This window comes from Notothenia coriiceps, unplaced genomic scaffold (genome assembly GCF_000735185.1).
Source record: "Notothenia coriiceps isolate Sejong01 unplaced genomic scaffold, NC01 NC01_scaffold00038227, whole genome shotgun sequence".
NCBI lineage: Eukaryota > Metazoa > Chordata > Actinopteri > Perciformes > Nototheniidae > Notothenia > Notothenia coriiceps.
This window is the reverse complement of record NW_011370928.1, coordinates 81,699-109,249: the sequence shown is the minus strand read 5'-3', so window position 1 is coordinate 109,249 and position 27,551 is coordinate 81,699. Positions and strand designations below refer to the sequence as shown.

Below are 27,551 nucleotides of genomic sequence, written 5' to 3'. Positions count from 1 at the left end.
GGAAAAATGGCGGCACTGCTGCTGCAGGAGTTGGAACCCTCTGAGATTTCAAAGCTACCAAAAACGGTTCAAAACAAGCTCGAGAAGGTTTTTTCGGATCAGCAGTATGAAATCGATTCTTTGAAAGCGCAACAAGAACAGTTTCGAGTTGACAGCGGTAAGGGTTTGCCTGGTGTTAGCTAGTGGTGCGAGTGTTCTGTAGTGTGCTCATCATGCACACATATCTTTACCTGGTCTGATGAAAGTTGAAGTTATTGGTTTGAACTTAGCCTACTAACACATTGACACCATGCCGTTTTTCAATGGCTTTGGGAATATATAAACAACGCTATGCAAATGCAATACGGCCAGTTATCAGTTACTACAATTAGATGCTAATGCTAGCGTTGGCTAACCTACTTAGCTAACGTCAACATTACATAGAACAGTACATAACGGTTTAACGTTTCGTGCTTTTGCTCCCTCATTACAGAGCAACACTTCTTCGAAAAAGTGAAACAACTTGCTCAGTGCCAAGAAAAATGTTTATCCACGACTCAAGAACATCTTAAACTCAAAGATGAGTTTGCCAAGCAAGGTAAGAGTGAACTTATGGCCAGTGGTGTACAGTAATGTAACTGAGCACATTTACTGCACTTAAGTAAGAAATTGAGGTTTTTACATTACTTGTGTATTTCCACATCATACTACTTTATACTTTTACTTATTTTGACTTTAGTTACTTGTTACTAAGCATATGTAGGGTTATTGGTACAAAAAATTACTTGACACACATTATATTATATTATTATAGGTTAAGCTACCCAGTAGTGTATAAAGTAAATAGTTTTAAAATATCTAGTTTGCAAAACGGGTACTTTTCCTTTTGGTATTTTAAATGCTAATATATCTTTCTACTTTTACTTGAGTTCAATTTTTAAAGCAATACTTTTACTTGAGTATTTGTACATCTGCAGTATTGCTGCTTTTCATAAAGTAAATCATTCTTATTGCAATACAGATTTAACTTGTCTTGTTTCTTTTGAATGACTTTATCATTTTTATTTTTTTTCAAACCTCCACTTTTAGTGGAAGATGTTAAAAGCTTGCGTGAGAAGAACAGGGAATATGAATCTTCGCAAGAGAAGCTGTCATCAGAGCAGGTAAGCCAAACAAACACAGCCATGCTTTTCTCACATACCTGGTTGGTTATATGTTTCTTAACTTTTTACTTTTATTTCTCTCATAAACTCAAACTACAACAAATGTCGTGATACTTGCTTGTTAGAATTAGTTTTGTGGTAAAGTCATTGTTTGTCTACACTTTTAGTTTTCTCATTCAATGTCACCAAAACTCCAGATATACATTTTAAGTGACACACAGTGGTTGAAAAATGCTTCTTGCTTCTTAGACTTTGCTGTCAAAAGCCAAAGAGGAATTGGAGGCAGAAAAGCGAGAGCTTTTGAGGACACTGGAGAAGAGGTCCTTACAAGTGGAGCATTTAAATGGTATGGTTTGACAGATGAATTAGTCTAGAGACACTTGTCAAAACTTTCATTTATGTCCGTATTCCGTAAATACTAACCTTCACTTTAACATTGTACCAAATGTGCCCATCAGATGACTTCAGGCATCTCAATGATAAGTTGGCTGAGGTCAACACCTCCAAGATGGCGCTGCAGATGAAGTTTGATGAACTTGAATCGGCTGAAGTCAACATCAAAGTAAGTTATTTTCTTTGTGTAAATAATATCTTCACATCAAATTTGTCTGAAGAAGTGGCTTTTTGAACATCTATTAGTTTAAACAAAACCTATAAGTGAAAAATGTTGTTGTGTTTTGTCATGACAGTACAAGGAGAAGCGTATGGAACAAGAGAAGGTGCTGCTGAATGGCCAAACATCTTGGCTGAATGGGGAATTGAAGGCTAAGAGTGAGGAACTGCTGTCCCTATCCCGACAGAAGGGAAACGACATCCTGGAGCTGAAGTGCAACCTGGAGAACAAGGAAGATGAGGCATGTCTCTTTCTATTTACATGAAATGTTTATAAAGCTGAATGACATGAAGACAACAAATACGATGATAAAGTTGGCTTGAGAGTTTGCCATTTGTTCCAAATCACAACATTACACATAGATCTGGGTGGGATTTACCAACTATTGACCAATCACCTACATTAAAATATATGTAACAAAGTTGTTATAGCTGCATCCCTAACGCTACTGCCCCTGTGTTAATTTAAGCATTTTAACTCTTATGGTCATTACTAAATACATTGTCTTGCTTGTGGCTTTCAGTTGAATAGACTCAAAGACCAAGTGGCCAGTTTGAAGTCTTCAAATGAACAACTTCAGAAACAGAACGAGGACATGGTCAGCAAACTAAGAGAAGTATGTGTATGGTATTTCCTACAGCCTAGATTTCATCCTGTCTTATATTTACAGAGAAACAGGAATTTCTTTTTTGTCATTCTGTATGTTCTGCGACAAACTGACAAGTATTGTTGTGCTCTTTAATCATGTTTAATTGTTTGACTGGATCTTTGCTTTTTCTAGGTCAAGGAACAACAAGCCACCATGGAGGAAAAGTACAGAAATGAGCTGAATGCCAACATTAAGCTTTCCAATCTATACAAGGTATGTATACGCATGAGAGCAAGCTGATCTGGCTTGGGCTTTTGTAACACCAAGGCCTTTACTATCAGTGATTAAGTTCAATTAACGTCCATGTAGTGTCACTATTTCTAATTTCCAGATTAATTCAGCACACATCATGTCTTATTGCTGATTTGTTTGTACAAAACATTGCTTATTTTTTCACATGAAACAAAGTGCTTTAAACAAAAAAGGTTGCATATTTCTTTCACCTGTGGTTATATTAGCAGGCTTTATATTAACCATGAACAATATGGTTTACACTTTAGTATTATTTTTGCCAACTCTTACCCTCTTGTTGTGGTGACAGGGAGCAGCAGCGGATTCTGAGGCAAAAAGTGACGAGCTGACTCTGGCAGTGGAGGAACTGCATAAACTCCTGAAGGATGCTGGAGAAGGTGCAAAGCTTTAAAATAATTATCACATTATTTAGGATTTGCCTTCTACTGAGATGGAGAGAGTTTACATTTGTTGTTAAGCTTAATGGTTTATCTTTTAATTTAACTTCCAGTTGGTATTCCCTGACATTTACTCACTGTTCACTTTCTGCCACAGCCAACCAGGCTCTTGAGGAGAAGTTGCAGGATATGAATGGTGCCACAGACAAGAGTGTTGCTGAGCTAAATGAGAGGATCCAGGTTCTCGAGAAAGAGCTGGACAATACCAACGAGCTGCTATCAAGTTCCACACTTAGAGGTTTGTTGGGTTGATTGCTGTACTTGGTTGAATTTTAAAATAAGCAAAAATCACTCCTTGTAGGGGATTTCTTTAAATGACCTGTGATCTCTCCTCTACTTTTTGATTGCCCAGGTCCTATTAGTTCAGCATCTGTGATATCAGAAGAACAGCTGACAACAATGTCTCCAACAGCAGCTGCTGTGTCCAAAATCAAGCCTGGCATGAGGCTGACAGAGGTATGTGATACTAAATTCAAATACCACCTTATTTTATTAACATTAGAATTTGGAAATAAGTCTGGGAATCATTTAGGTACAATAAACTACCACAATAGATTTCAAATACTAATGCATGTTGATCATTCTATAGATTATTTTCACGATGAAAGCGTTGAGCTTATTTGTATTTACTGGTCATTTTTACTTACTTCGATGGCATCTGCATTTTCAGTTGTATACAGCATATTTGGAGAGCCAGGAGCATCTGCAGCTGGAGCGATTGGAGAACAAACGGGTCAACAAGTACCTGGATGACATTGTGCAGGAAGTGGAAGCCAAAGCCCCTATCCTCAAACGGCAGAGGGATGAACATGAGCGCATGCAAAAGTCGGTGACAAGCCTTTCTGCTAAGCTGGAGCACGCTGTTATGGTGAGTAAATGATACACTGTGACTGCCTCACATTATACCTTCTGCCCATAACACGATATCTTTTTTTTTTTTTTTACAGGAAGTTCACCGTCTGCAGAAGGAAGCTGATGAAGCTAACAAACGCTCGTCTGTTCTGGAAAGGGACAACCAGAGATCTGAACTGCAGCTAGGAGACATGGCTAAGCAAGTGGGTTCTCACTCTCTTCTCCCACTTATTTTGCATGCATTTTATAATATCATATTTCTCCAATACCTTATTGTCTTGCCTGTCTTGATCTTTTCTTCTAGGTGCGTGTGCTGCTCATCGAGCTGGAAGAGGCTCGTGGAAACTATGTGCCTCATGAGGACGATGGGAGCTCAGCTGATGTCAGCAGCACATCAGAAGTGATCAGCCAACACTTGGTGACCTTCCGTGGTGTGGAGGAGCTGCAGAAGCAAAACCAGCGTCTTCTGGTGGCCCTCAGGGAGCTCAGTGAGGCCCAGGAGAAAGAGGAGATTGAGACCTCTGGAAGCAAGTACGTAACACTGTGCTGATTTATTTTTCTTTCTTGCAATCAACTCACAGAAGTGAGGGTTAGGTAACTGATTTTTTTTGGTAATGTCTTGCTACTGATCAAATTTGGGGAAAAGGAATGCTTAAGAACAAGAGTGCTTAGGACTGGGCTAAGGCTAAGAAAGATGATCTGTTACAGGCGTGGTGAACTGGAGCAGAGTTTGGGTAAAGCCCAGGTAGAGCTGGAGTCTCTGAGGGAGCAACGCGGCCAACAGATAAAGATGACTGAGTCCATCGTGAGGCAGAGGGACATGTACCGTGTGCTGCTGGCTCAGGCAACAGGATTCAGCTTCCCTCAGCAAGGTCAGAGATACACCAAGTGATATACTTGACATACTTGACGATACATCCTGTACATAGCAATTTACTGTTACAATGTTGGTTCAAGGCAAATAAAAGTAGCATTTTTGGTCTGATGGCAAAGGCTGATAAAGATGTTTTTCTATTTTGCTGAACTTCTGAGTGTTTTCCTAAAGGTACACCACCTGAGGATTTCTTCCTGACCTCCACCCCCGGACGCTCACCGGCAGCCATTCCCACCTCAGGAACACCCACTGCCCTTGTCTCCATGACAACAGATTCTACTGAAGCCTTAGAAGCCAAGGCAGCTTTGCGACAGGTGAGCAAACGCATCCCTATTTTTAATAATTGCAACAGTCTTTACAGCTAGCTTCTGCTGTATCTTTATCATTGGACATAGCAAAGCTATTTGTGGATCAGCATTTATGGACATTGTCACCTACTGCAAGCACCCACTGCACGTGTTGCACTGACGCTAAGAAAGCAAATCATCAGATCATGTAATTCAGTGGATTAGCAGTGTTATAAATCCACAGTTGCAGACCCCGATTTCCTTTTACTGATGCACTTTGCCTTTGCTAGCAGTCCTATATGAATAGGTTAGAGTCCGGTGTAACGTGCGTTTTTCCCCAATGAATATTTATTCAACTACTAGACTCTGCTGACTTAAAGTAAAGGTGTCTGGTTGGCTCTGTAGTTGCAGGAGGTGTTCTCCACCTATAAGAAGGAGCGCATGGAGAGTGACAAGTTAGTGACTGGGCAGGGCGAGAAGCTCCAGGAGCAGCTCTCAGACCTCCACTCCCAGAATGCCAAGATATCCACTCAGCTGGAGTTTGCCTCCAAGCGGTAAGTTAGTTTGAACAAAAAAAAATCTATTTTACTCAACAATAATTTTGTATAAATAATGCAAAAGACAGCACTAAAAACAATGTATTTCTCAATATATCAGGTATGAGATGCTGCAGGACAATGTTGAGCGCTACAGGAAAGAGATTGCTTCCCTCAGAGAGAAAGAACAGAAGACGGCTGCTGCCGCACAGAAGCACGAGCAGACCATACACTCTTTGAATGAGGATTTGAGAGCTGCCAAAGAGAAACTATCCATGGCTGAGGTTTGTCTTTTTTCCAGCAACCTTTTATGTGTTCAACATTATTGGGGGAATTATAAAACCATCGAGAATTCTCTGCCTCTAATTCCAGGGCCATGCTCAGAGCATGCGTAAGGAGAGAGACATGCTGAAGCTGGTGGAGTCCAGGCTGAATCAGGAGAAGGAGTCACTGCAGAGCCAACAACAGAGCCAGAACATGCTGATGACCAACCTCCATGCCATACAGGTATTATAGAAGTATGAAATGTCACGTGTTGTCTCAAACACACACAAACAGTCCAAAATGTAAAGTTCTTTGTGCTTCCAGGCCACTCTTGAGCGTTCAGAGACTGATACACGTCAGCGTTTGAGTGACCAGTTGGAGAAGCAGGAACGAGAGATCTCCCAGCTGCAGAAGAGGCTGGAGAACGAGGTGGAACAGCGCCACCTGCTCAGCAGAAACCAGGAGGTAAGGATTCCATTGAAAGGCTGTGTTCTGCTGAAATACGAACTAACAATGTCTGCCATAGTCATTTAGACGTTACTGTGTTTAAGGAACCACTTGCAGCCTGTTTTAATCTTGAACACACACCCTTTACAAATAAAAAAACAACAACTGTCAAACCAGATCCAAATGGCAAAATGAAATAGTTCACTTACCTCTCCATGTCGCTCGTCCCACATGCACAGATCCATCTGATGGACGCAAAGAGGCAGCTGGAGATACAGGCTCCGTTACACCAGAAGACCAAAGAGCTGCTGAACGCTGCAGAGTTTGAGCTCAAAACCCTCAGAATGCAACTCGGCAGCAGCGAAGCACGTCACTCCCTGAGCTCCCCATCCACGCCTGTTCTCAGAGGTCGGCACAAACACACACATACAGGAATATTTGTGCAACACAACAGCCCAATACACAGGGGAATCAATACGGTTGTAATAACATCCCATGACCAGTAAGATTTAAGCCAAATGTCAACATCATTGGAAGCCTAATTGTTAATGGCTTCGCATTAAGTCACTTTTTGTGTAATTACTGTACTCTACAATCATCTTTTACATGTTAGTTTTTGTATTTAAAGGCACTGTTGATTGTTGAAGGGAAATTACTAAGTTTTAAACTTGACCTCCTTTTTTGAATGCAAGGATGGTATGGTCTCACTATTGTTTAGATGGGATCCAGTACACGAATAAAAGAGACACATTTTTAGTCATTATAAAACATCTGAGCCACACTTTTGTTGTTGTTGCTGTTAGTGTGTTTAAGGCACAAACCCCCTAGTATTGTGCTGTTTCTCGTGATGCTGCGGTCAAACACGTCTGTCTCTGATCCTTCCTGACTTCAGGCTTACCAGGTTCAGATCAAGACCGAGAGGAGCTACAGGGTCGCCTGCGGCTGGCTGAAACCCAAGCAGAGGAGCTGGCAGTGAGCCTCAGGGCCGCCACCTCCAGCATGGAGCAGTACAGAGCCATGGCTCAGAGCATGGAGGAATCCCTGGACAAAGAGAAAAAGGTACTCAATAAACAGAGAGCCTGTCAGTGTTCCATATCTCCTCACCATTGACCACACCCACAGCAAAAACACTTTAAATTATTTAAATATAACGTATGCATAAATATTTGTGATGGGAATCAAATCTATAGGTAATGCTCTGGCACAAATATAAAAATAATTTATATATAAAGACAACATTTTTGCACACTGTACGCACTCAGTTAGTTTAAAAATGTGTTGACAAGCAGATATTCATGTATCTTTGATCAAAAGATGATTGCTGGCTTTATAACATTTAAAATGTGTGCATGCCTAATGACCAGGTGACAGAGCAGGCACGCTCGTCCATCGAAACCCGTTTGAAGGAGGCTGAGAAGCAGCACCAAAAGCTGGAGGAGAAACTTCTGGAGGCGGAGAAAGAGAAGCACAATTCAGAGGAGCAGAAGAGAAGAGCCCTGGCCTCTCTGGAGGAACAGGTATATACACAATCTCATTGCATTAGCACATTTGACACAAACTAAGTCTCAATGCTACAGATTTACAAAAACATCTGTTCACATCAGTTCTTCCGTCACTACGTTTGATCCTCCTGGCACTTTTGGTGATCAGTTATATTCACATTATGCAAAGAACACCGTTCATTCTCAGTTTTTTTTTGTGTCTGTTAGATGGAGAATCTCAGGAGGAGTCTCAGCAGTGCCCAGGCTGAGCACCAGGCGGTGCTGCAGCGCGTGGCTGTAGCCGAAGCTCAGCAGCAACAAGCTCTGCAAGACAGCCTGGAGCAGGTAAGAAGCCATTAGAAGATGAACAGGAAGGAATATGAGACTTTCTTTTCTCAAATATGTTTAGAAACCGTCTTAAATCAACCACATCTTCTCATGCCTACATTTTACCCTTACATTTTACATAAGAAGATTTCATAAACTTTGTACAACTATCATTTAAAAGCAGGAATTCTTTACATCATGTTGTATTCCCTCAAACCTTTAAATCTGTATTGGTCTTATTTTTCTGCGTCTGTTAGTGAAGAGCCTTTTTGGTTCGGCACGTTGCAGCACCACCTGTTGAGTTTTGAAGAGATTTTAGCTTTTTCCACCTGATAGTGCATCTACATTTTCTATTGTACAGCAACTGCAACAAGATGATATAACATGCAATGATGAACTCAAATCCTCTTCCCCATTACCAAGGCTAAGCTGGCAGCCGAAGCCCAAGGTAAGTATGAGCAGGAGATGTTGCTGCATGCGGCCGACGTGGAGGCTCTGCGGGTCGCTAAGGCTCAAGCCCTGCAGGCCGTGGAGCTCCGCCTGCAGCTGGACGAGAGATCCCAGAGGGTTGGTGCTGAGCTGCTGGAGGCCAGGGTCTCCTGGGAGGAGCAGGAAAAGATCATCAAGGTGACGACCAGACCGGATAAGACTAGATCAAAGGGACATCTATTGCATAGTCTCCAATTATTTTTAATTTAATAAGCCCACCTAAAACATGTATCATAGTTTTAGGGGCCATGCTTTTTGCTCCACCACATATTAGTATTAGAAATTGGCCGTTACATTTTCATTCCTCATTTCTTTGCGCTTATTACAGGAGGAGATGGCGAAGATGGAGAGCCGTCACGATGAGTTGCAGAAGCAGAACACTCTCCTGCATGAGCAGATCCAGACCATGAGCAGGAAGATGGCCGACACTCTGCAACGTGCTATCAATGAGAGTCCCATGAACATCTCCCTGACTGAGGAGGGCAAATCTCAAGACCAAGTCCTCGAGATTCTCAGGTAACGCACCTCGCCAATCTGTGTTTTGATTTTTAGAATCAACATAAAAAATAAATAAAGCATAGAGTTCGGACATTGCTGTTATGCCATGCAAAGGCTATTATTCTGATGTTGTTCTTCACTTTTTTTCTCAATTTGTGCTCTCTCCCAGGTTTGTGCGTCGGGAGAAGGAGATTGCAGAGTCTCGTTTTGAGGTGGCCCAAGGGGAGACCTTGCGTCACCGCCTGAGGGTGGAGCACCTGGAACGAGAGCTGAAGGAGATGCAGGACAGCTTGAGTGCCGCAAAGGAGAGGATGCAGGTCTGTTTGTGATCTCACTGACACTCCTTTCCCCTAAAATATCTTGTTTTACTTTTCTTTGCCAGACAATTCGTGTTTTTAATTGCAAGAATGAGAATATCTCTTTTAGGACATTTTATTGGTCTGTTTTCTTTAAAATACACGAGACCTGTGTCTAACCTGGCCACTCAAATGTGAGATAGAAATACAACCTGTATCTGAAACCCAACTCTAATCTTACTCAGGTCACAGCGAAGACCCTGGCGCAGCACGATGAGCTGATGAAGAAAACTGAAACTATGAGCATCCTGATGGAGACCAACAAGATGCTGAGAGAGGAGAAGAACAGGATGGAGCTGGAACTTCAACAAACCCAAGCAAAAGTATTGTTTACATTTTGTATATTATAGTCATTCCTTTTATTATACTCCGCTTTATTCAGTTATGAGGGAGGATATAATCATGGTTTTACAAACTTTTGAACACCTGAGTGAAACTCCAACTGTTTCAACTGATCTCTCTGTGTTTCAGTTACAAAAGCTGCAGTCAGACATCATGCCACTGCAGCAGGCCAACTCTGAGCTGAGCGAGAAGAGTGGCATGCTGCAGGCGGAGAAAAAGATACTGGAAGAGGACATCAAGCGCTGGAAAGCTCGGACCCAGGTCAGTGAAAAGAGAAGAAGGAGAAAGACTGTAAATGATGCTTGTAAGAAGGGGAGAAATATATCCTTCTTTGGAGAGTAGATTCTCTTCTAATTACTGTCTTGTCAATCGTTCTCTTAGCATTTGGTGAGCCAGCAAAAGGATTCGGATCCAGAAGAGTACAAGCGTCTGCACTCGGAGAAGGAGGTACATCTGAAACGCATTCAGCAGCTCACTGAGGAGAGTACCCGACTCAAAGTAGAGGTTGCCAGGTAAGACACTGTATCACGATGCAGCTATTGAACTAAGTGTTTACCTTGTCCAAATGATTCAACTCTACCAGTCATTTTTTTTGCCACTTAACAATTTGTTGTTGCAATTTCTCTTTTATAGGACGAATACTCTCACAGTGTCTCTGCAAAGCCAGATACAGAATTTGCGTGACAATATGATTAAAATAAATGAAGAGAGGAATACACTGAAGAAAGAAGTGGAGGCCAAGAAACAGGAACTCCTGGAGAAAGTGCGAACTATCACTCAGGTCAAGAAAATTGGACGTCGCTACAAGACTCAGTATGATGAACTCAAGGTGGAACATGACAAGGTGAGCACTCGGTATTTCTTAATCTCACTGCCTCTATCTGTAATCCAGAGGTTTAAGCAAAAAGGACCTGGTTGTAACGTTTGTTTCAACCCATTTTTTATCTAAAACACACCCATATGTGAGCATTCTAATTTATCTTTCATACTGTGTTTTCTCTAGTTGGTGGCTGAGGCGGCAGCAGGCCCATCCCAAGAAGAGGAGGCTCGTCAGGCCTCGGTTCAGGAGCTGCAGAGCCTCAGAGACTCTCTGAGCCAGGCTGAAGCAAAGACCAAAGAGCTAGAGGGGCAGCTGGAGAACATCAACAAGGTTAACCCAGAAGTTTCAGCCTATCTTTTTAAAGAACTGTCCATTCTGAAGTTTAAAGACTAAAGAAGACAACTGTCAGAGTTGGAGGCCATGCTTATCATTCACTGTTATCAGTTTGTTAACTGACTGCTTATAGCTGGTATATTTAACATAATTAACAAAGTACTTGGGATCGAACAAAAATCATTTGTCAAATTGAATTATTGTCCAAGTTGCTATTTTTCTGTTTAAGTAAAAAAAAAGTGCAGTGCTTTAAAAGTCTTCTGCAGCTTTAAACATCTGCTCAAACTAATCTTGATTACTTTTTGTGTTGGAGTTTTTGGTCTCTTTTTCAATTTTACTGCAAATGTAAATTCTTTTCGGCCTTCTTGATATCTTTTTGGTATCGGCTCTGTAAAACAACATTTTGGCCGTAGACACCCCCGATACGCTTGTCTTTTCAGCATGCACACATTACATTAGTATCTTGTCTTTCTGTCCGGCCTCAGGTGGTTACGGAGCGTGAGACTGAAGGGCGAAACGCCCAGGACCAGGCCTCCAGGCTGCAGGCAGAGCTGACCAGGCTGAGGCAGGAGCTGCAGGATAAATCCACTCAGGAGGAAACGCTGAGGCAGCAGATGACTGAGAAGGAGGACAAGACCAGGAAGGCCATCGTTTATGCCAAGCAGAAGATCAACCATCTCACAAGTGAGAGGGTGTTCCTCTTATTACAACCATGAAAATGTCCTTATTTTATAGATTCCTCTTTATATTTGCCACTATTCTAGTGTTGCTTGTTTAGTTACTTTGAATCTAAGACCCAAATGATTTACGTCCAGACTCCAAAGACCAGCTTCAGAAGGAAAATGAAGAACTGAAGCAACAGCGTGAGGAGCTGGAGGTGCGAGTGAGCGCTCTCAAGTCTCAATACGAGGGCCGTCTGAGTCGACAGGAGAGAGAGCTGAGAGACCTGCGAGGCCAACAGGAGAGACAGGAGCAGAGAGACGAGCCGGCCGAGGCGGGGCCCAGCAAGGTACGCTCTCACTATTTCTTTTGATTTAACCGGAAGTACTAAAACAGCACAGCAGATACTGTTGAGCCAATCTGGCTGTTGGATAAATGTTTTACTCCCTAATGTTTGGGGAAACATTCAGTCATGATTCAATGCAGGTTCCTACAAACAAACATATGTTACTTATAAAAGCATTTCTCTTAACAAATGCAGGCCAATGCTAAAAACAGGTTGTCAAGAATAGAAGTGGAACCAGCAGTGTCTTTTTTATTTTTTACCAGGGCAGCATATCAAGCGACATTGTTGCACATTTTGTGAAAATACTGTATTGTACATCTGCTCCTTGTTGGTTTCCATCATTACTTTTGCCCTTCTGTTCTGATTATTTAGACCCAGGAACAGCAGAGGAGCACAGAACAGAGACAGATCAGTCTGAAGACCACCCCAGCGGCAGACAGGGGCAGGTAAGATATGACCATTTCAAACCGATAATTGATGATACGTTTCCCCTGCAATGCAACATGAGTGTAGAAATTAACACAGTTGGAGTTCTGGGATGCTCTGAAGTGCACCTGCTTTTAATTGTTATTTTTAAATGTAAATGCATACATTAGTAAAGTCATAATTGATATCCTTATCTTTGCGTCTGTCAGTGCCAGCACATCCGAGCCTCCAACAGCCAACATTAAGCCCACACCTGTGGCGACAGGCAGCAAGCAGCCTGTCAATCCTGGGAACAAACCCACTCCGAGAGCTAGCATCCGGCCCATGATTACCCCAGCCACTGTGCCCACGCCAACACCCACGGCTACTGTCATGCCAACCACACAGGTGGAGAATCAGGAAGGTAAGACATAAGCTTCCAATGTTGGAATATAACCAAAGTAACATTGCCCATAAAGACAAGCATCAACAATTGTAAATGTATAACTTAACAAAGGACTTTTCCCTGCGAGTTTGTTTCGTCCGATTTGAAAAGTAAATTATGTTTCCCACTAATGTAATTCCTCTACAGCCATGCAGAGTAGCGAGGGCCCCCCGGTGGAGCATGTGACGGTGTACGGCAGCGCCAGCGGCTCGGTGCGCTCCTCCAGCCCCAACGTTCAGACCACCTTAGCGAGCCCCATGTTGAATGTGCAGCAGACCCAGACGCAGGCCACAGCCTTTGTCCAACCAACTCAACAACAAAGCGTGAGCCATGCAGAGCCAGCCAATCAGGAGCCACCACCCGTGGTCATCGAGGCAACACCTAGCTCGCAGGTTGAATGGCCTTCAACGTCCTCTAGCTCCTCTGTGTTTGGGACTGGTGAGAAACCGTACTTTCTTTTAAATTGTGCTGATTGTAGCTTGATTTGGAATAGTATTTATAATTTGATGTATTTCATGTAGATAGTAGGATGGGAAAAAACACATTTTGATGAGAAACAAAAGAGAGACAAGAGTTCAATGTGGTGTTGATTAAGTTTATGAAAATGCACTTTTTTGGAACTGTCTTACAATATTGGAAACTAATTCTATTTTTCATAATTGCTACAGATAACAGAATAAAATAGATTGCAGGCCCACATTTCTGTACAGCAATCCAGTCTGAGCCACACCGAGTTAACGGTTTAACATTTTTTTTTACTGCTTTTGAAAAGAAAAAAAGTTGTATTCTCAGTGGAGATAAATCTAAACAAAATTCATGCCTTATCTCTAGTTTCAGCAACGCCAGGAAGCTCCATGTCAAAGAGGCCTCGGGAGGAGGAGGAAAGCACCACCATGCTCACTGACACGGACTCCACCCAGGAGGATACCTCCCGGGCTCCCATACCTAAGAAGCTACGCATCATCCAGATAGTGGGTCCAGAGGTGAGAAGGGGGGGTCAAATATAGAGATCTTAATGCATGTTTTCTTTGTTTTTATTCATCTGAAAACTAGCACAGTGATGTCATGGCCCTCATGAAGTGTTCCCCACAGGAGGAGGTGCTGGCCGGGGACAGTGCTGAGGCTGAGGTGCCAACAGACAGTCAAGATGGTGCCGAAGCAAGCCAGGTAGGCGTAGTAACACATCCCAAAGACATCCTTAATAATATCTCATAGTAATAATGTTGTTAGTATGTCATAATGTTATTTTAACATTGTTTCTGGTGGACGGAGCATCTTCTCTCAGTTGGAAACATTTGTCTTTTCCGTATGTGTTTAACACTTCCTGCCATTGGAGTGGTTAGGCTGCAGCATATTTATTATTTTTAGCTCTAGTCTTACAATGAAATCGTATCTCTCTGGGAAACCATGAGAGAATGAAATGCAGTGTAACGTGCAGGAGTAGTTCAAGCTGAATGAAATGATGATTAATACATGTTGATATTTAATGTATAATTTTTTTATGCAAGAGTTGTTTTTTTAACGTACAGTTTTAAATGAGTGGAATGCATGTTGTTCATAGTGTTCATAGTGTTCATTGTTCCGCCCTGCAGACGGAGGAGTTTCAAGAACTGGACGAGGGAGATGAGGGTGCTGGCTCCCAATCTGTCATGATGGAGCAAGAGGTCACCCTGTCCCAAAGTGGCACCCCTGAACCGCTGCTGCACGAAGTAATCGTCATAGTAACAGACACAGAAAGTGAGGAAGAACAGGAAGATGAGGATGAAGAGGAAGAAGAGCAGGTAGGGAGTTTCTGTTGAGCATTTTGAAATACAGTATGCGTAGTGACATTAGACTGCAATCAGAATTTTAAAAGGACTCTGTTTCATGCCACTAATGAATGCACCCAACTAATTGCAGGATTACGAAGAGGAGGAAGAAGAGGAGGAGGAAGATGAAGACGACGAGGAGGAAGACGAGGAGGAGGAAGACGACGGAGAGATGGTGGAGGAAGGAGAGGACAGTAACGAGGGCAGCGGAGACGGCAACGAGGCCTACGAAGGAGACGACACAGAGGTCTGATTAGCCGTGACACATGCTAACTCACAGCAACAGCTCTGACCTTTCACACACTCACTCCCACACACACTCTCACATCCAGTACACCGTGTTAACCCCCTTCTCACACTTTCAGTCAAACCTTTACGTACCTTTTCCAGCTCTCATACTCAGTTTTTCCACACTGTCATTTCACGGTCACTTCATTATGCCGCTGTTTCGTAACTCTGTCCGTGTTAAAACTGTGCGTGTGTGTTGACTTTAGTTGTTTAGCCTTTTACTCTTGTCTTGGTTGTGCATGTTCAGTGGGATGAGACAGTGTCAGCAAAGGGACAGCTAACAGTCTTTAACTTTTAAATCTAGATGAGTGGCTGTGTGGAGGTTTGGATGCTGAACAATTCAATTCCCATTTCGAGCATTAACAATGACGCATAAGGCTATGATCGGCGATGGGCCTGCCAAATATGTATTTGTGCAGTTTGTTATTCCAGTATTACCCATACTTTGGGGAACTGCCACAGTTTTACAACGAACAAAACATATATTTTACACTTCTCAGCATGTGGACTCGTTAGCCCTTGCTGGCGAATTTCGATTGTATTGATCCAACGTACCTGTCTCGTTAACAATGCTTTGTAGGACTGCCTTTTTTAAATTGTGAATCAAAGTTTGCCTGTTGCCTGGCTTAGGTTTGTAACATTTTAAATAAATGTATATGGAAGAGTATGAGTGTTTTTTACTGGTAATTTTTGGCCCTTTCTGAAGGGCATCTTTGTTCCATACAGGGACAAAATGAATCATCTGTATGTGGTGTGTTGCCAGCATAGTGTGTGAAAACCATCCCATAACCTGCTTCCTCTAATTTGTTCTTTTTTACACATCTTCATGTCCTTCCTACTTTTTTTATTTATTATAGTTAAACTTTTAAAACTGTTTTTGTGGTTCTCCTTTTCACTGACCACCGTTTCTCTTAATGTTTTCCTTTTGATCTCTCCTCTCACAGGGAGCTGATGTAACGGACCCGGGCACGGAGACGGAGGAAAGTTTGGGGGCGTCTGACTCCACCCAGAGGCCGGCAGATTCCCAGACAGCCAGCTGTAAGATCCAGGAAACCCTTTCAAACGCACATCAACCTCAGACTCACTGCATGCTCTCACAAACTGTCCCGCCATTCAATTAGTTATCTGACACTTGACGATGACTATGAAAGATGTAATCTGTTGTTGTCTGTCTGAAGGGAAGAGTGCTTCATGTGTTGGCAAATAAATTCAACTAATACTCTACTGAAATACAATAGACCAATAAGGGGCCCAAAGTCACTGTAGTACAACTTTTAAGATTGATTCAGTAAGGGAACCAGCAAGATTAAAGGTAGGGTAGGTAAGAATGGAGACACCAGCTCGATTGCGCTAGAATTTGAAAGAAATCTGCCCCTTCCTTCAGACTTCCTTACAGAGCCCCCCCTCCAACACACACGAATGCGCACATGACCAATGAGGGGCACGAGATAAGTTTGTGCACAGATGGAAGGCTGACAGGCAGGTAGGCCATCCAGTTATTTTAGCCAGGCCGGCTAAAATGACTGGTCGTGCTTTTTACAGCACCACGGCTTCCATAGATTAAATTTGTTTATGTATTTATTGTCAAAGCATTTCATGTATTCATTACTATCGGGATGTTAAGACCATTCCATGGAATATAAGAAAGTGTTTCTGAAGTGAATTACCTATCCTACCTTTTTAAGTGTTTTTTTTATTTTAACTATTTCATAAATCCACTCCTTTAACTGATATACCAATATAACTGACCACTTTTTTGTTGAGCATTCATAATCCCCTCAAATCATATTGACGTTCCCTTATACAGCTTTAGATTGAAAAGTAAAGTAAACACTTTTTTTTTTACAAGATTTGTCTTTTCCAACTCTGAATCTTAGTGCCTATAATTGAACAATAAATGCAATGGTTGGGTTTTCTGAAGGAGGCTTGTTCTGAATTCTTACAGCACTGATCAAATGTATTTTTGTTTCAAACAAAATGGACATTTTTGTTGTTTTAGTTGAGGGCAATGCAATGGAGGCCTTCTCTACTGATCAAACTATCACAAGCTCTGGTTCTCGGATGCCCCAATCTCCACGCAGACCAACACATCAGCTGCCCTCTCGAATGAGCATCGCCCTGACATCAGACCTGGGACCACATGCCCAGGTAAGAAGGACTAATCTTTCCTAATAAATAAATAGAACTTTCCTCGTAGGGAAAAGAAGAAAACTAAATTTAAATGGAAAACATTGTTACTAAGATATTTAAGTTACTCTTTCAAAAGTTAGTTTTCACAGTATTTATCTTGGGTCATCTCTGTGTAAATCAAAAACAAAGCTCTGTTAATCACGTGTAAAATGTAACTTCACAGCGTAACCCTGCCCGTCGTCAGTCAGTGGGAAGAGTTCCTCAGCTCGCCCCCGGGGTGCAGGGCACTTCTGTAAGTCCTCTAAAGCATCAGAGAATGTACATCCATTACATTGTTCAGGCAACCTTCACTCGGTTCAGTGCGTGTTTGTATCTAACGCTTTCTTCCTTCTCTCCCGTTGCAGCAGCATTTCTTTGTTGATGATGACAGTATAGTGCCCTGCACCCCCACTCTGGTGGTGCCGCACCGCTCAGAAGGACTTGACAAGTAAGTCTCACACACATAGACAGAGACAAGCACGTCACAACACTCAGGAAAAACGGCTGTAATATTTTTTATTGGTTACAAAACCATTGCTACTTGATCAGATATTATAATTGCAGGGTAATTAGATACTGCATAAATAATGTTGTTGTTGGTTGCCTCTTACACTGTTTCTATTTAAATATGTACTGCTTTAGTTTATAATTTGAGCTATAACTAAAACCTAACATTTTTTATTTATTTTTGTCAGTTCTTCCCAAGTGGCTGGTGTGCCTCGCTTCAGGTTTGGTTTTTCAGACGACAGCCCTCAGACCAGCTCGTCACACTCTGACCTGGCACATCTCGCATCACAAGGAGGTACAGCACCACCACATGCAGAGATACAGATTGTGTACAACAGCATTTAACACCCCAAGGAAACAAAAGAAAATGCAGAATGAAAACGAAACATTTAATTTCTTATTTTAAATATATACATTTAACAGGGGCACATGTACTGTAATTTAACAGCTAAAGCAATCAAATGCTGACATGTGGTTTTTTTTCACAGAGCGTAAAACTTTTTTTTCTTGTCTTCAGGTCTTGGGATGTTTGAAAGTCCCTTGTTCCTAGCACCTCATGAAGAGGAGTCGGGTGGACGCAGTGTTCCCACCACACCATTACAAGTGACAGCACCAGGTATCCGCCTCTGTCTGTTCTGTCCCTCTACCGACACACCCTTTTCTTCCACGTACTCGACACAGTTTACAGGAAGCCGGAATTCACAGATTTAGGAGTGCTAACAAAATCAGCAACTTTTATCTTGTTTGTGTGCTTCTGTTCCAGTAAATATCTTCTCAGAGGCTCAGTCCGACTCCACTGAGCACGCCTCCCAGTCGGTTCCCATAGTGAGCATGTCCACGCCAGGAGGCGCCGGCTCAGGGGAGGACAGAGACGACGCCCTCCTGGAGCCAGACTCTGATCGGTGAGGCTCACTCCTCTCTGCTGTTTGTCAATCATTTCATTTCTTTTTTTTGACTACTGCTGGAAATCAGACCTCTAGCAGTCAGCAAGATTCCCCCTGCCCTTTTATCAGCAAATCTTCTTTTACTGAAAATCTTTGTGTCTTTTCACAGTTAATATTTATAGCTGAATCAAATGTAAAAGCCACATCTTTAAAAGTTATACCTTTTTCCCATAGGCACATTTTTGAGGGGACCTAGGACCCCTACAGTTTTTGAAAATGGACAGTCTTTGATAGTGCTTGAATCTTTATACATGTTTTGCAAGAATAGGAACTGATATTTTATAACTTGGCTTTTTAACTCAAACAAGTTTCCGTCTCTATCGCCCAACTCAACTGTGTGTTGTGTTTATTGCAGGCCCAGTGGAGATATGTCAGGAGAATCAGTGGTCTCTCAGGGGGATGTGGAGGAGTCAGGTCAGCAGTCCGACAAGGCCAGCCTCCCCTCCACCAGCCAGGAGCCCCCCTCCAGCTCCGCAGGTACACTGAAGTCTGCTGACTGGGCCGATTTAAAAATCACTTTATGGATCCTAATGAGTGTTCAGTTCTGATTGCTATGTTGTTTAATTATTCTAGATGCAAGCAGTGCTCCACCTCGACCCTCCAGACCTGGATCAAGCAGACAGCTGCAGCGCTGGCCCGAGCACCGTGGGGGCCGCATGAAGAGAGGAGGTAACAATGAGAGCACACTCACAGGTTGGGGGGGTGATAGAGCAAATATTGCTTTTGAGCATAAAACTATACCAGGCCTATAGTGGCTTTGGGCTCCATTGCTTTTTTGCAGATGCTACATCAGGGAAGAAAAAATAAATGTCTTCAAAACTCAAATCAATCATCACAAATGTATTTTAGATATTTGCACTTGATTTAATATTGTGAATAACAGCAGCAGAAGAAAATTGTTTAAAACATGTGTACCACAGGATAATCATGACTGATCAAGGGGCTCAAGGCTGTCCATGAACCACAACCACCATTTTTCTGGTCTGGGACCTTCCTTACAATACATACAACATGTCTCGTTTTCATTTTCATCTCTCCAGTCTTAGAAAAAACTAATATTAAAATGGGCAGCGTTAACCCGAGTTTTATATGAATGTCTCGAAACAGAATTACCTTATTTAACGTCAATCAGATATAAAATAACAGATTTCCAGACTGTTACAGATAAACTAAATATAGTATAATTACTTATTAATGTATTAAATTAAAATATGATTGTAATTTGTTGAAAAGTAGTACTGAATCAACCTCACCTTGTCTCCTTATTGACTTATTTAAAATGAACATTATTAGCAGTGAAACATTTTTTGATGACAGCTATACATATAAATTCACACACAAAGCATTTGTTTCATTCATGGCATTTAATTCATGTTTGTGTGTTAAAATGCATGTTAATGAGAATAACAGATGAAACATTACATTTTATACAGCCACTGTACAGAATCTTTACATCAGTATAGCAGGCTTAATTTTAACAAAACGTTTTACCCTTACAGGTCAGGGATTTCCTTCTCGGGGTTTACACGGAAGACGATTTGCGAGATGAAGCACTAATCAAAGGACTTGGCGACGGATGTGACTGCAGTAGATGTCCTTCCCTTTTAGAAACACATTACACATTTTCCGATCTGCGTGCTCAGATTCTTTATTCAGCTTTGATGGTGTTTATTTGTTCTGAAGCCTGTTGTTTTTAGCTTTGCGTTTTTGTTTTTGAATGTACTTTAAAGTACCTTTTTGTAATCAGTCCACGCTGGAGCAGTGTGTTTTTATGAAGAATGTAATAAAACTATAGGAAAACAAAATCTTTCATCAGACTTTCTTTTGGCATTTGAAGAAATCTCTATTCTGAGGTGACTCCTTGGCTGTTGGCGCAGGAACGACGGGAAGTTCCCCACCCATCCTCACGGTGTAGGACGTGGCTGCAAAAGAAACAGAAAGAAACATTAGGCATTTTCATTAATACATCGTGTACAGGTCTACAGGATGGCCTTTTATACCCATCTACATGCCAGTTTCCATTTTAGTGAGCATGAATTTGGCATGAAAATAATCTCATGCATCTTTTAACAGTCTTGAGTTTTAAACAACATTCATTTGAATAGCTTTTGGCCACAGTTGGACATAAATCTTAATAGCTGGAGGTTTTCTTAAATGACAAACGACTAGACGGTAAACCCCTCCTGACTTGATGCATCACGCAGGCTTAAACTGAGTCCGTTTTTCACTCAGACAGGGATTACAGTATGCATCGCCTTTAAATCTTTTACTGTGGTTATAACAAACAAACTTGAGCTGTAGGTGAATAGACACCACCCTCAATGGCCTTCACATCTGCCTAATATCCCACCCCACCCTGACACACACCCAGACACACATGGTCCTCATTAGGCATGTCTGACCTGAATGAGGCTAACAACAAAAAGTCAGACGACAGACTGAAGTTTTGTCCACAATTACTACTTAAAAACTACTTCATCCTATTTTATTTAACAGGCTGTGTTAGGAGCTAATTCAAAATAAGGCAACGAGTCCTGTCTTTACTAATTCGTATAAATGTAGGCTTTGTGTGGAACACTGCCTAAAACTATACTATAGGCTACTTTCTTTCTTACTAGACTGATCCTAGAGCAAATATCCTGAAATAAAACTGAAACATTACCCTTAATCTGTTTAAAGGAGATATATATTAAAGTATTTACATCTGGAGAAGACGTGGTATTTGTATCCCTCCGGTTCTGTGCGGCTGGGGACAGACACAGCAGCTGTGATGGTCGAAGGGAAACCTCTCCATGATGTCCGGATTTTGATGGAAGGCCCTAAAAGAGACACTGAAATCAAGAGTTGAGAGGAAAATTAGATGATTTGTTCAACGGTTGCTGGATATTTATGTATTCGTTTTTCCATTCTTCTGCTTAACAGTTGCAGTCCCATAAACATTCCATAGGCAACTTATTTCCACTTGCAAAGTATTTATAAGGTAGACCTCGCTGCACCTTTCACCTCCACAAAGGCATGACTCACCTTTTCAGAGAATTTAATGTGTTGCAATTCAAATAAAACATGTTTACATGAGCTAAGTACATCTGGGACAATATTCACCCAACACAAAGTCATTTCGCATACAGACTACAAAAATAAGGGAATTTATGGCATTGTTAAGAAGAATTTATGTAACACCATTAGTATAATTCTTAAAATACCTGCTTGTCGGACCACTCTGCTGCGGACTGTGTAAACAGCATTGTTGACCTTCCTGCCACATGTTGGACTGGCACCCAACTGGTAGGAATATTTCTGCACAGTTCCCCCTGAAAGTAACAGTCAAATTTCAAAATATATTAATTCAAGGTTCAAGGCTTTTGACGATGAAAATCTTAGTTCGCAGGCATTACCATTCAATAAGGTCATTACAATGACAGTAACATAAGCATTACATAGACTATACATATATCAAGTAGCTTGTAACAGCAGTTTTTTTTTTTTACCTCTTTTGAAGAAGTAAACGGACTCTCTCCTGCTCTGGTACTGAGGGACAGACAGAGCCGCTGTGATTTGGCCACGGAGCCCATCAAAGCCCACTTGAACAACCTTTGGATAGTGAGGGTCCAACAAACCATTTTCAAATCGCCAGTACCGGGGTCCCTGCAAAAACATTAAACCCCAGGTGAAAAAAAGAGAGCCTAATTAAAATCCTGATAGGCTATAGTCCAAATAGCCTCATCCATGAAATCTTTAAAATGCAGTCACTGATGTCAAGATAAGAAAATGTACCTTAAAAATGTATGTCTTTCCCTGGCAGTTGCAGCGGGTGAACGCAGTGTCGATGGGGGAAGGGACCCCCCACACCTGTGTGATACTCTGAGCCGGACTAGGCACCATGTATCTGTCAACAAGCCAGAAGTAGTGTCCTGGAAAGTAAAATAGCAGATAAGTTTTATCTTCAGTCATTTGTATCTTAATTGTTGTTACTGTCAACGTTATACACAGAGTACATTCTTTATTCATGTTTAGCTGTACTTTTTTTGTTTTCTTTTCTGCATCAAAAAACGTAAAAGTATTACAAGCTTTTATGTAATGTTCAGATGGCAGACCCTCACCTCTGAAAACGACCATGGTGCCGTTCCTCAGTGTAGTGACTGCGCCGATCGGACGTCCGCTGCACAGATTTGTATCATTGCTGTCATCTGAGAAAAAGGACAAAATATGTGAGAAAAAACATCTCTTTGGATAAAAAAGCAATAATACAAAGAAGTGTGCAATAACTGAGTTTACTAGGTGCTAAATATATCATGTTGTGCTCCAGGAGCTCTGGGCACTTGTTTCCATTCTTTCTTTAAAGTATCCGAGCTTGCCAATTTCAAAAGAGTGTTTGATTAATTTGCAGAGTAGGTTAACAACCACCTCCGTCACTTAATATGATGTTGCCCTGCTTTGAAGCATGCTTTATTCACCCAGAGGGATAATGTCAAAAACAACCAAGCTCATAAATACCCAGAATATAAAGGCTGCAGAGCCTATGGAACAACATTTCAATATTTACAACGAAAATTCTCTTCTCAGAGTCACATAAATCATCTTTAAGGCAATTTGTTTTTCTTGGGTGTTTTGTTGAGAATGTGAACCAGAAATAAGAAAGGTTTCTAACCTGCTTGGTACTCTTTAGGATTGTCTATGGTGAGGGTTTGCGTGGGGATCAGAGGCTTAGTCTCAGAATTGTAGCTGGGTTTAGGTGACGTTGGTATAGTTTGTGATGGCTTGTTTGGAGCTGGTTTGTCTTGGGGCTTCGGGGTGGCTTCAAGTGGAGTGTTTTTGGTGGGGTCTGGGGTGACATCAAGCTGATCGGCAGTAGGGTCTGGGGTAGCATTAGGAAGATCGGCATTAGGGTCTGGGGTTACATTAAGTTGATCGGCAGTTGGGTCTGGGGTAGAATTAGGAAGATCGGCATTAGGGTCTGGGGTAGCATTAGGACGATCGGCATTAAGGTCAGGGGTAGCATTTGGAAGATCGGCATTAGGGTCAGGGGTAGCATTAGGAAGATCTGCAGTGGGGTCTGGGGTGACATTAGGCAGATCGTCAGTAGGGTCTGGGGTAACATCAAGCGGATCAGCAGTGGGGTCTGGGGTAACATCAAGCTGATAGACAGTAGGGTCTGGGGTAACATCAAGCGGATCAGCAGTGGTTACTCTAGCTGCATCTTCATTTGTTGTGTCATCCTGCACTGCTTCTGTAAACAAGGGTGTTTGGGTGGTCAGGGTATCAAGCTCTGGCAGGTCCCCAGGCTCTTCTGGAGAAACACTGCTGGAGTCAGGGTCTGCCAGAGAAGACGTGGGGTCTGTTGGGACACTGTCTGTGTTCTCAGCATCATCTGGTCCAGGGTTTGAGGGGGTTGCCTCAGTGATGGGTGTCAGGTCCAGTGCTACTGAAGAGATGGTGGTGCCCTGAGAGTCTTCCAGGACTGTGGTGGAGCTCTGAGGGGGTCCTGTGGATCCTGAAGCCACAGGAGTGTAGGAGGCAGTGGATAGGGTTGTAACTTCTGGGTCCTCTGGGTAGGCTACAGTCGTTTCTCCTAGAATATTGTCATCCTCAGTTTGTACCTCTGCCTGTCCCTCTGCCTGGAGCTCTTGGGTGTCGGCTGTAGGAGAAGGGTCAGATTGGGGCGCTGTGGTTGGAGGAGGCTGACTGGAGACCGCTGCTGCTGTTGTGGTTCCAGCAGTGGATGCATCACTGGCATCTGGAGGAGGACAATCATGATTATGAATTCTTACATTTGAATCAATGGTAGTAAGTTGCATATTAATACATTATTGAATTAATGTTATAAAGACGGGTGGTAAAGTATACTGCTGAAGTTATTATTGTCTATTGTGTGTTTAAGGTAGCAGTTACAACTTGAAAAAATAAGTAGCAAAATAAACATTCACGATTTAACAAATGACTTACTCAAACATGGAGAAAATTGAAGATTCAAACCTGTCTTAAACATCACTGTTTAGTATAGAAACAAACCTATAACAAGTAAAAGACAGCAACTACTAGATGTAAAAAACTGAAGTATTTTTTAATGTACAGTACTTTGGTGGAGGCTTGTTCTTCCTTACTTCATTGTTGCAGAAGCAGTACAATGTTATTATTTTAAATAGGGTTAGAGGAAGAAATCGTTTTGTACAAATAGGCTTTCAAAATTTATATGAATCGAGTAGTGTTGAAGCTTTTCTGACAGCTGGTGGTGTAACAACATTTAATGAGGCTCTTCATTTTGTTTGGTTTTCATTGAATTTTCTGGTCATCTCTTTGTTATTTCAAAGTAATCCCTGGATGTCACATACCCTTGCTCTCAGTGGGGTTAAGGGTGGAGGGGTTGAAATCGGCATCTTTTTCAGTATCTGGGAGAGTGGTCTGTGTTTCAGTGGAGGTGGTAAATGCTTCTGTGCTGAGCGGCAGAGGGTCTGGATCCTGGGTGGGTTCAGTAGATATTTGATCCAACACGTCAGCTGTGGACAACTCATAGCTGCTGGTGCTCTGTGGGACTGGACCTGCCTCCGGGTCCTCAACTCCATTGTTGGAAAACTCATCAGTGGGAAAAATCTGGTTGTACATATCTAGAGGAATGTGGGAGAATGGCACACCTGGATGTCATACTAGTGAAAGTTTACTGGTGGAAAAATAGATAGATTTATTACATCATTGCTCACCATCACCAAGATCATCTTGTGGATTTGATGTTGGACTGACCAGTGGAATAGAATTGTCATCTATGGACAAATGAGGCAACATCAAATATAAATGTTGTTGTTTGCCATTGCTGACACAGTCATTTTATCCTCACTATCTATATTTTCCCTGCATTCGTTTTTTTGAACATCACTGACTGAATGTCTTGAAATTCCAGACGGAAATCTCTCAATGGATGCAAGAGTATCTCCACCCACCAATCTAATCCAACGAACCCCTGAATTAAAACCTGAAGAAAATGTTCTGTGATCCTTTCTTGGATTCATTTTGTGCTTTCCTCTCTTGTGACTGAGCCTGTGCCCGTTACCCTCCTACACACTCTCATGACCACACTGCTTCCTTGTGTTTCTTTTGGCCCCTGCAGCTTGTGGTCTTGGCTTGTTCTTGTGAGACTTGGCCCTCAAAGCAAACCACAGCAACAGAGCCACAGTGTGGCAGTCCAGCGTAAACATCTTCCTGCCGTCTTCCTGACATATGCCTTTTAAATTCCACTGAGTTCAGCTTATAATCATTATCATATTTAAGCAATCTTAAACAAATAGCTTTATGATTATGGGTTATTTATAAAGTTAATTTCCACAAGTCACCTGCATGGTTTTCCTCACTGAATGTAGAAGGATCACTTGCATCATTCAAAGTCGGCTCTGTGAGAAAATGTATAAAGGTTACAAAAAAAAGTGAACCCTGTAATAAACAGTTTTCTCAATCCTTAATGACAAAAAATCGCCGTACTGCCAAGTTGAAAATACCTTTTGGCTTGTTATCATTTATGCTATCACATGAATTAGCCTTCACTGGTGCTGATGTACTGGCTGCTCCACTGATTTTCTCTGTGGTAATTATCCAAAACAGAAAATAATTTCAAATGCATCGGTGCAGATTACTGCATGCATTGCATGCTATTTCACATGCTGGTGGACATGCCATTCAACATTAATCCTGGCTTCTATGCGCTTCATGCACATGTACTAATCTCAAATGAAAATGATTGCATGACAACTGAAAAAAAGGTGAGGGCTACCTCTACACGGAGGAACTATAATAATAATATTGTTACTGAGTGTGAAACTGTAAAAATAAAGTCACGGTTAACAAAAAAATAACACACAATCACACACAAACAAACACACAATCATGCTGACAAGGCTTACCGTCTGCATCACAGTGCAGATTACGATCAGGACAACACTGTTTGAATTTAATACAGTCAGAGTCGCAGTTACACAGACGGCCTCTTTTGAAGCCTTCGCCACACCGTCCTTTACAGGAGTTTTCTGTAGCACACAAACACAACAGACTTGTACAAAGAGACTACATATACTGATTATACTAGAATTTTGGTTTTAGCAAACTTGGGGAATAGGTAATACATTTTCATGAAAACCTTTTCAGTAACAAAAATCTTTATCAAAGACTGTACAATGAAACCAGAGTAGTTTTTGGTATTTATATGGGGCTATCAGAAGGAAAAGCTCTCACTTGTGGTGCATTGGGATTCATAGTCTCTGCAGCACTCTCCATACTCCAGGCAGCCATAATCACACTGGCACATGTTACCCCTGTAGTACTCAGCACCACAGCGACCTTTACAGCTTGCTGTTTATGAGAAAGAGCACATGGAAAAAGAAAAGAATATCAGGCATCTGTGCCTTTAAAGATTTTCATCAACTTCGGTCTAATAATATCTGAGGACATCTGTGTAAATAATAAAGCTGTGCCAGATATTGATTTTTGAATAGGTGACAAATAAAAACAGTTTGTCCCATCTTTAGAAAATAATTAACAACAAAGTAAACATGAACACGTACAACAAAAGAAAACACACAGTTCATTTCAAGAAAGTGCTTCGTAAAAGCACATTTCTTTCAATCAAAAACTTCAAATCAAGTGAATGATACATTTCAGTTAAAGGTTTCACGATGCAAAACAAATGTCACTGTAACTATACTCACTCTGAGCTGCGCCAAATGTCAAAGCACATGCCAGCAGAGTAACAGCACAAAGTACAGTAGAAGACATCCTTCAGTAAATCTGAAACCAAGCATAAGACACATAAAGAATAAATAAATCAGAGTGTATTCACGCTCATGACTGAAAATCCTGAATGAAGGGAGAGGTAACCTACCTTGTGTGAGCCTCTGTCAGAGTCCTGCTGGAGGTTGGACTCGGCTGCTTTTAAAAGGCTGAGAGGGACCGGCTGACTTCCTGTTAATTGGCGGATCCGGTCTAATTAAAAGTGTGATGA

The 27,551-nt window shown here is 41.8% G+C and overlaps 2 protein-coding genes across 4 annotated transcripts; one reads left to right on the top strand and one right to left on the bottom strand.

Moving 5' to 3' along the window:
- Positions 1 to 20,376, top strand: tprb (translocated promoter region b, nuclear basket protein). 3 transcript variants are annotated; one of them, XR_800785.1, is made up of 52 exons: positions 1 to 157; positions 473 to 577; positions 1,069 to 1,142; positions 1,392 to 1,488; positions 1,601 to 1,704; positions 1,832 to 1,996; positions 2,279 to 2,371; positions 2,537 to 2,617; positions 2,946 to 3,033; positions 3,191 to 3,331; positions 3,446 to 3,549; positions 3,764 to 3,961; positions 4,041 to 4,148; positions 4,250 to 4,476; positions 4,654 to 4,817; positions 4,991 to 5,133; positions 5,512 to 5,660; positions 5,764 to 5,926; positions 6,015 to 6,149; positions 6,231 to 6,371; positions 6,593 to 6,761; positions 7,246 to 7,412; positions 7,718 to 7,870; positions 8,063 to 8,179; positions 8,585 to 8,788; positions 8,979 to 9,166; positions 9,318 to 9,465; positions 9,690 to 9,827; positions 9,976 to 10,107; positions 10,228 to 10,358; positions 10,480 to 10,690; positions 10,850 to 10,996; positions 11,485 to 11,683; positions 11,815 to 12,008; positions 12,378 to 12,451; positions 12,641 to 12,834; positions 13,003 to 13,293; positions 13,687 to 13,838; positions 13,948 to 14,022; positions 14,448 to 14,636; positions 14,755 to 14,910; positions 15,896 to 15,989; positions 16,951 to 17,099; positions 17,305 to 17,373; positions 17,486 to 17,568; positions 17,816 to 17,922; positions 18,145 to 18,243; positions 18,391 to 18,529; positions 18,927 to 19,048; positions 19,145 to 19,240; positions 19,492 to 19,552; positions 20,071 to 20,376. XR_800785.1 is itself a non-coding variant. In XM_010797676.1 (51 exons), exons 1-51 carry the CDS (start codon positions 7 to 9, stop codon positions 20,118 to 20,120), a joined length of 7,065 nt encoding a protein of 2,354 aa, XP_010795978.1. In that variant the 5' UTR covers positions 1 to 6; the 3' UTR covers positions 20,121 to 20,376. The 3 variants fall into 3 exon arrangements, 2 of the variants coding, with proteins under 2 accessions (XP_010795978.1, XP_010795977.1); XM_010797676.1 differs by lacking the exon at positions 19,492 to 19,552 and having other exon boundaries at positions 17,489 to 17,568; XM_010797675.1 differs by lacking the exon at positions 19,492 to 19,552.
- On the bottom strand, positions 20,362 to 27,551 carry prg4b (proteoglycan 4b). Its single transcript, XM_010797677.1, has 14 exons — positions 27,432 to 27,551; positions 27,259 to 27,337; positions 26,786 to 26,902; positions 26,458 to 26,580; positions 25,894 to 25,950; positions 25,267 to 25,326; positions 24,901 to 25,173; positions 23,220 to 24,305; positions 22,672 to 22,758; positions 22,346 to 22,482; positions 22,060 to 22,216; positions 21,775 to 21,882; positions 21,274 to 21,402; positions 20,362 to 20,493 (listed from the first exon to the last, which is right to left on the bottom strand). Exons 2-14 carry the CDS (start codon positions 27,323 to 27,325, stop codon positions 20,384 to 20,386), a joined length of 2,511 nt encoding a protein of 836 aa, XP_010795979.1. The 5' UTR covers positions 27,326 to 27,337; positions 27,432 to 27,551; the 3' UTR covers positions 20,362 to 20,383.

What these genes read in the sequence shown, in the direction of transcription:
- tprb (XM_010797675.1), top strand. Translation starts at nt 7, where the DNA reads ATGGCGGCACTGCTGCTGCAGGAGTTGGAACCCTCTGAGATTTCAAAG. An exon ending in AGCAGGAAAAGATCATCAAG is followed by an intron (nt 8,789 to 8,978) that starts GTGACGACCAGA and finishes CGCTTATTACAG; the next exon opens with GAGGAGATGGCGAAGATGGA. An exon ending in ACAGGTGGAGAATCAGGAAG is followed by an intron (nt 12,835 to 13,002) that starts GTAAGACATAAG and finishes ATTCCTCTACAG; the next exon opens with CCATGCAGAGTAGCGAGGGC.
- prg4b (XM_010797677.1), bottom strand. Translation starts at nt 27,325, where the DNA reads ATGTCTTCTACTGTACTTTGTGCTGTTACTCTGCTGGCATGTGCTTTG. An exon ending in CAGTGAGGAAAACCATGCAG is followed by an intron (nt 25,327 to 25,893) that starts GTGACTTGTGGA and finishes ATTTGTCCATAG; the next exon opens with ATGACAATTCTATTCCACTG. An exon ending in CACCATGGTCGTTTTCAGAG is followed by an intron (nt 22,483 to 22,671) that starts GTGAGGGTCTGC and finishes TTTACTTTCCAG; the next exon opens with GACACTACTTCTGGCTTGTT.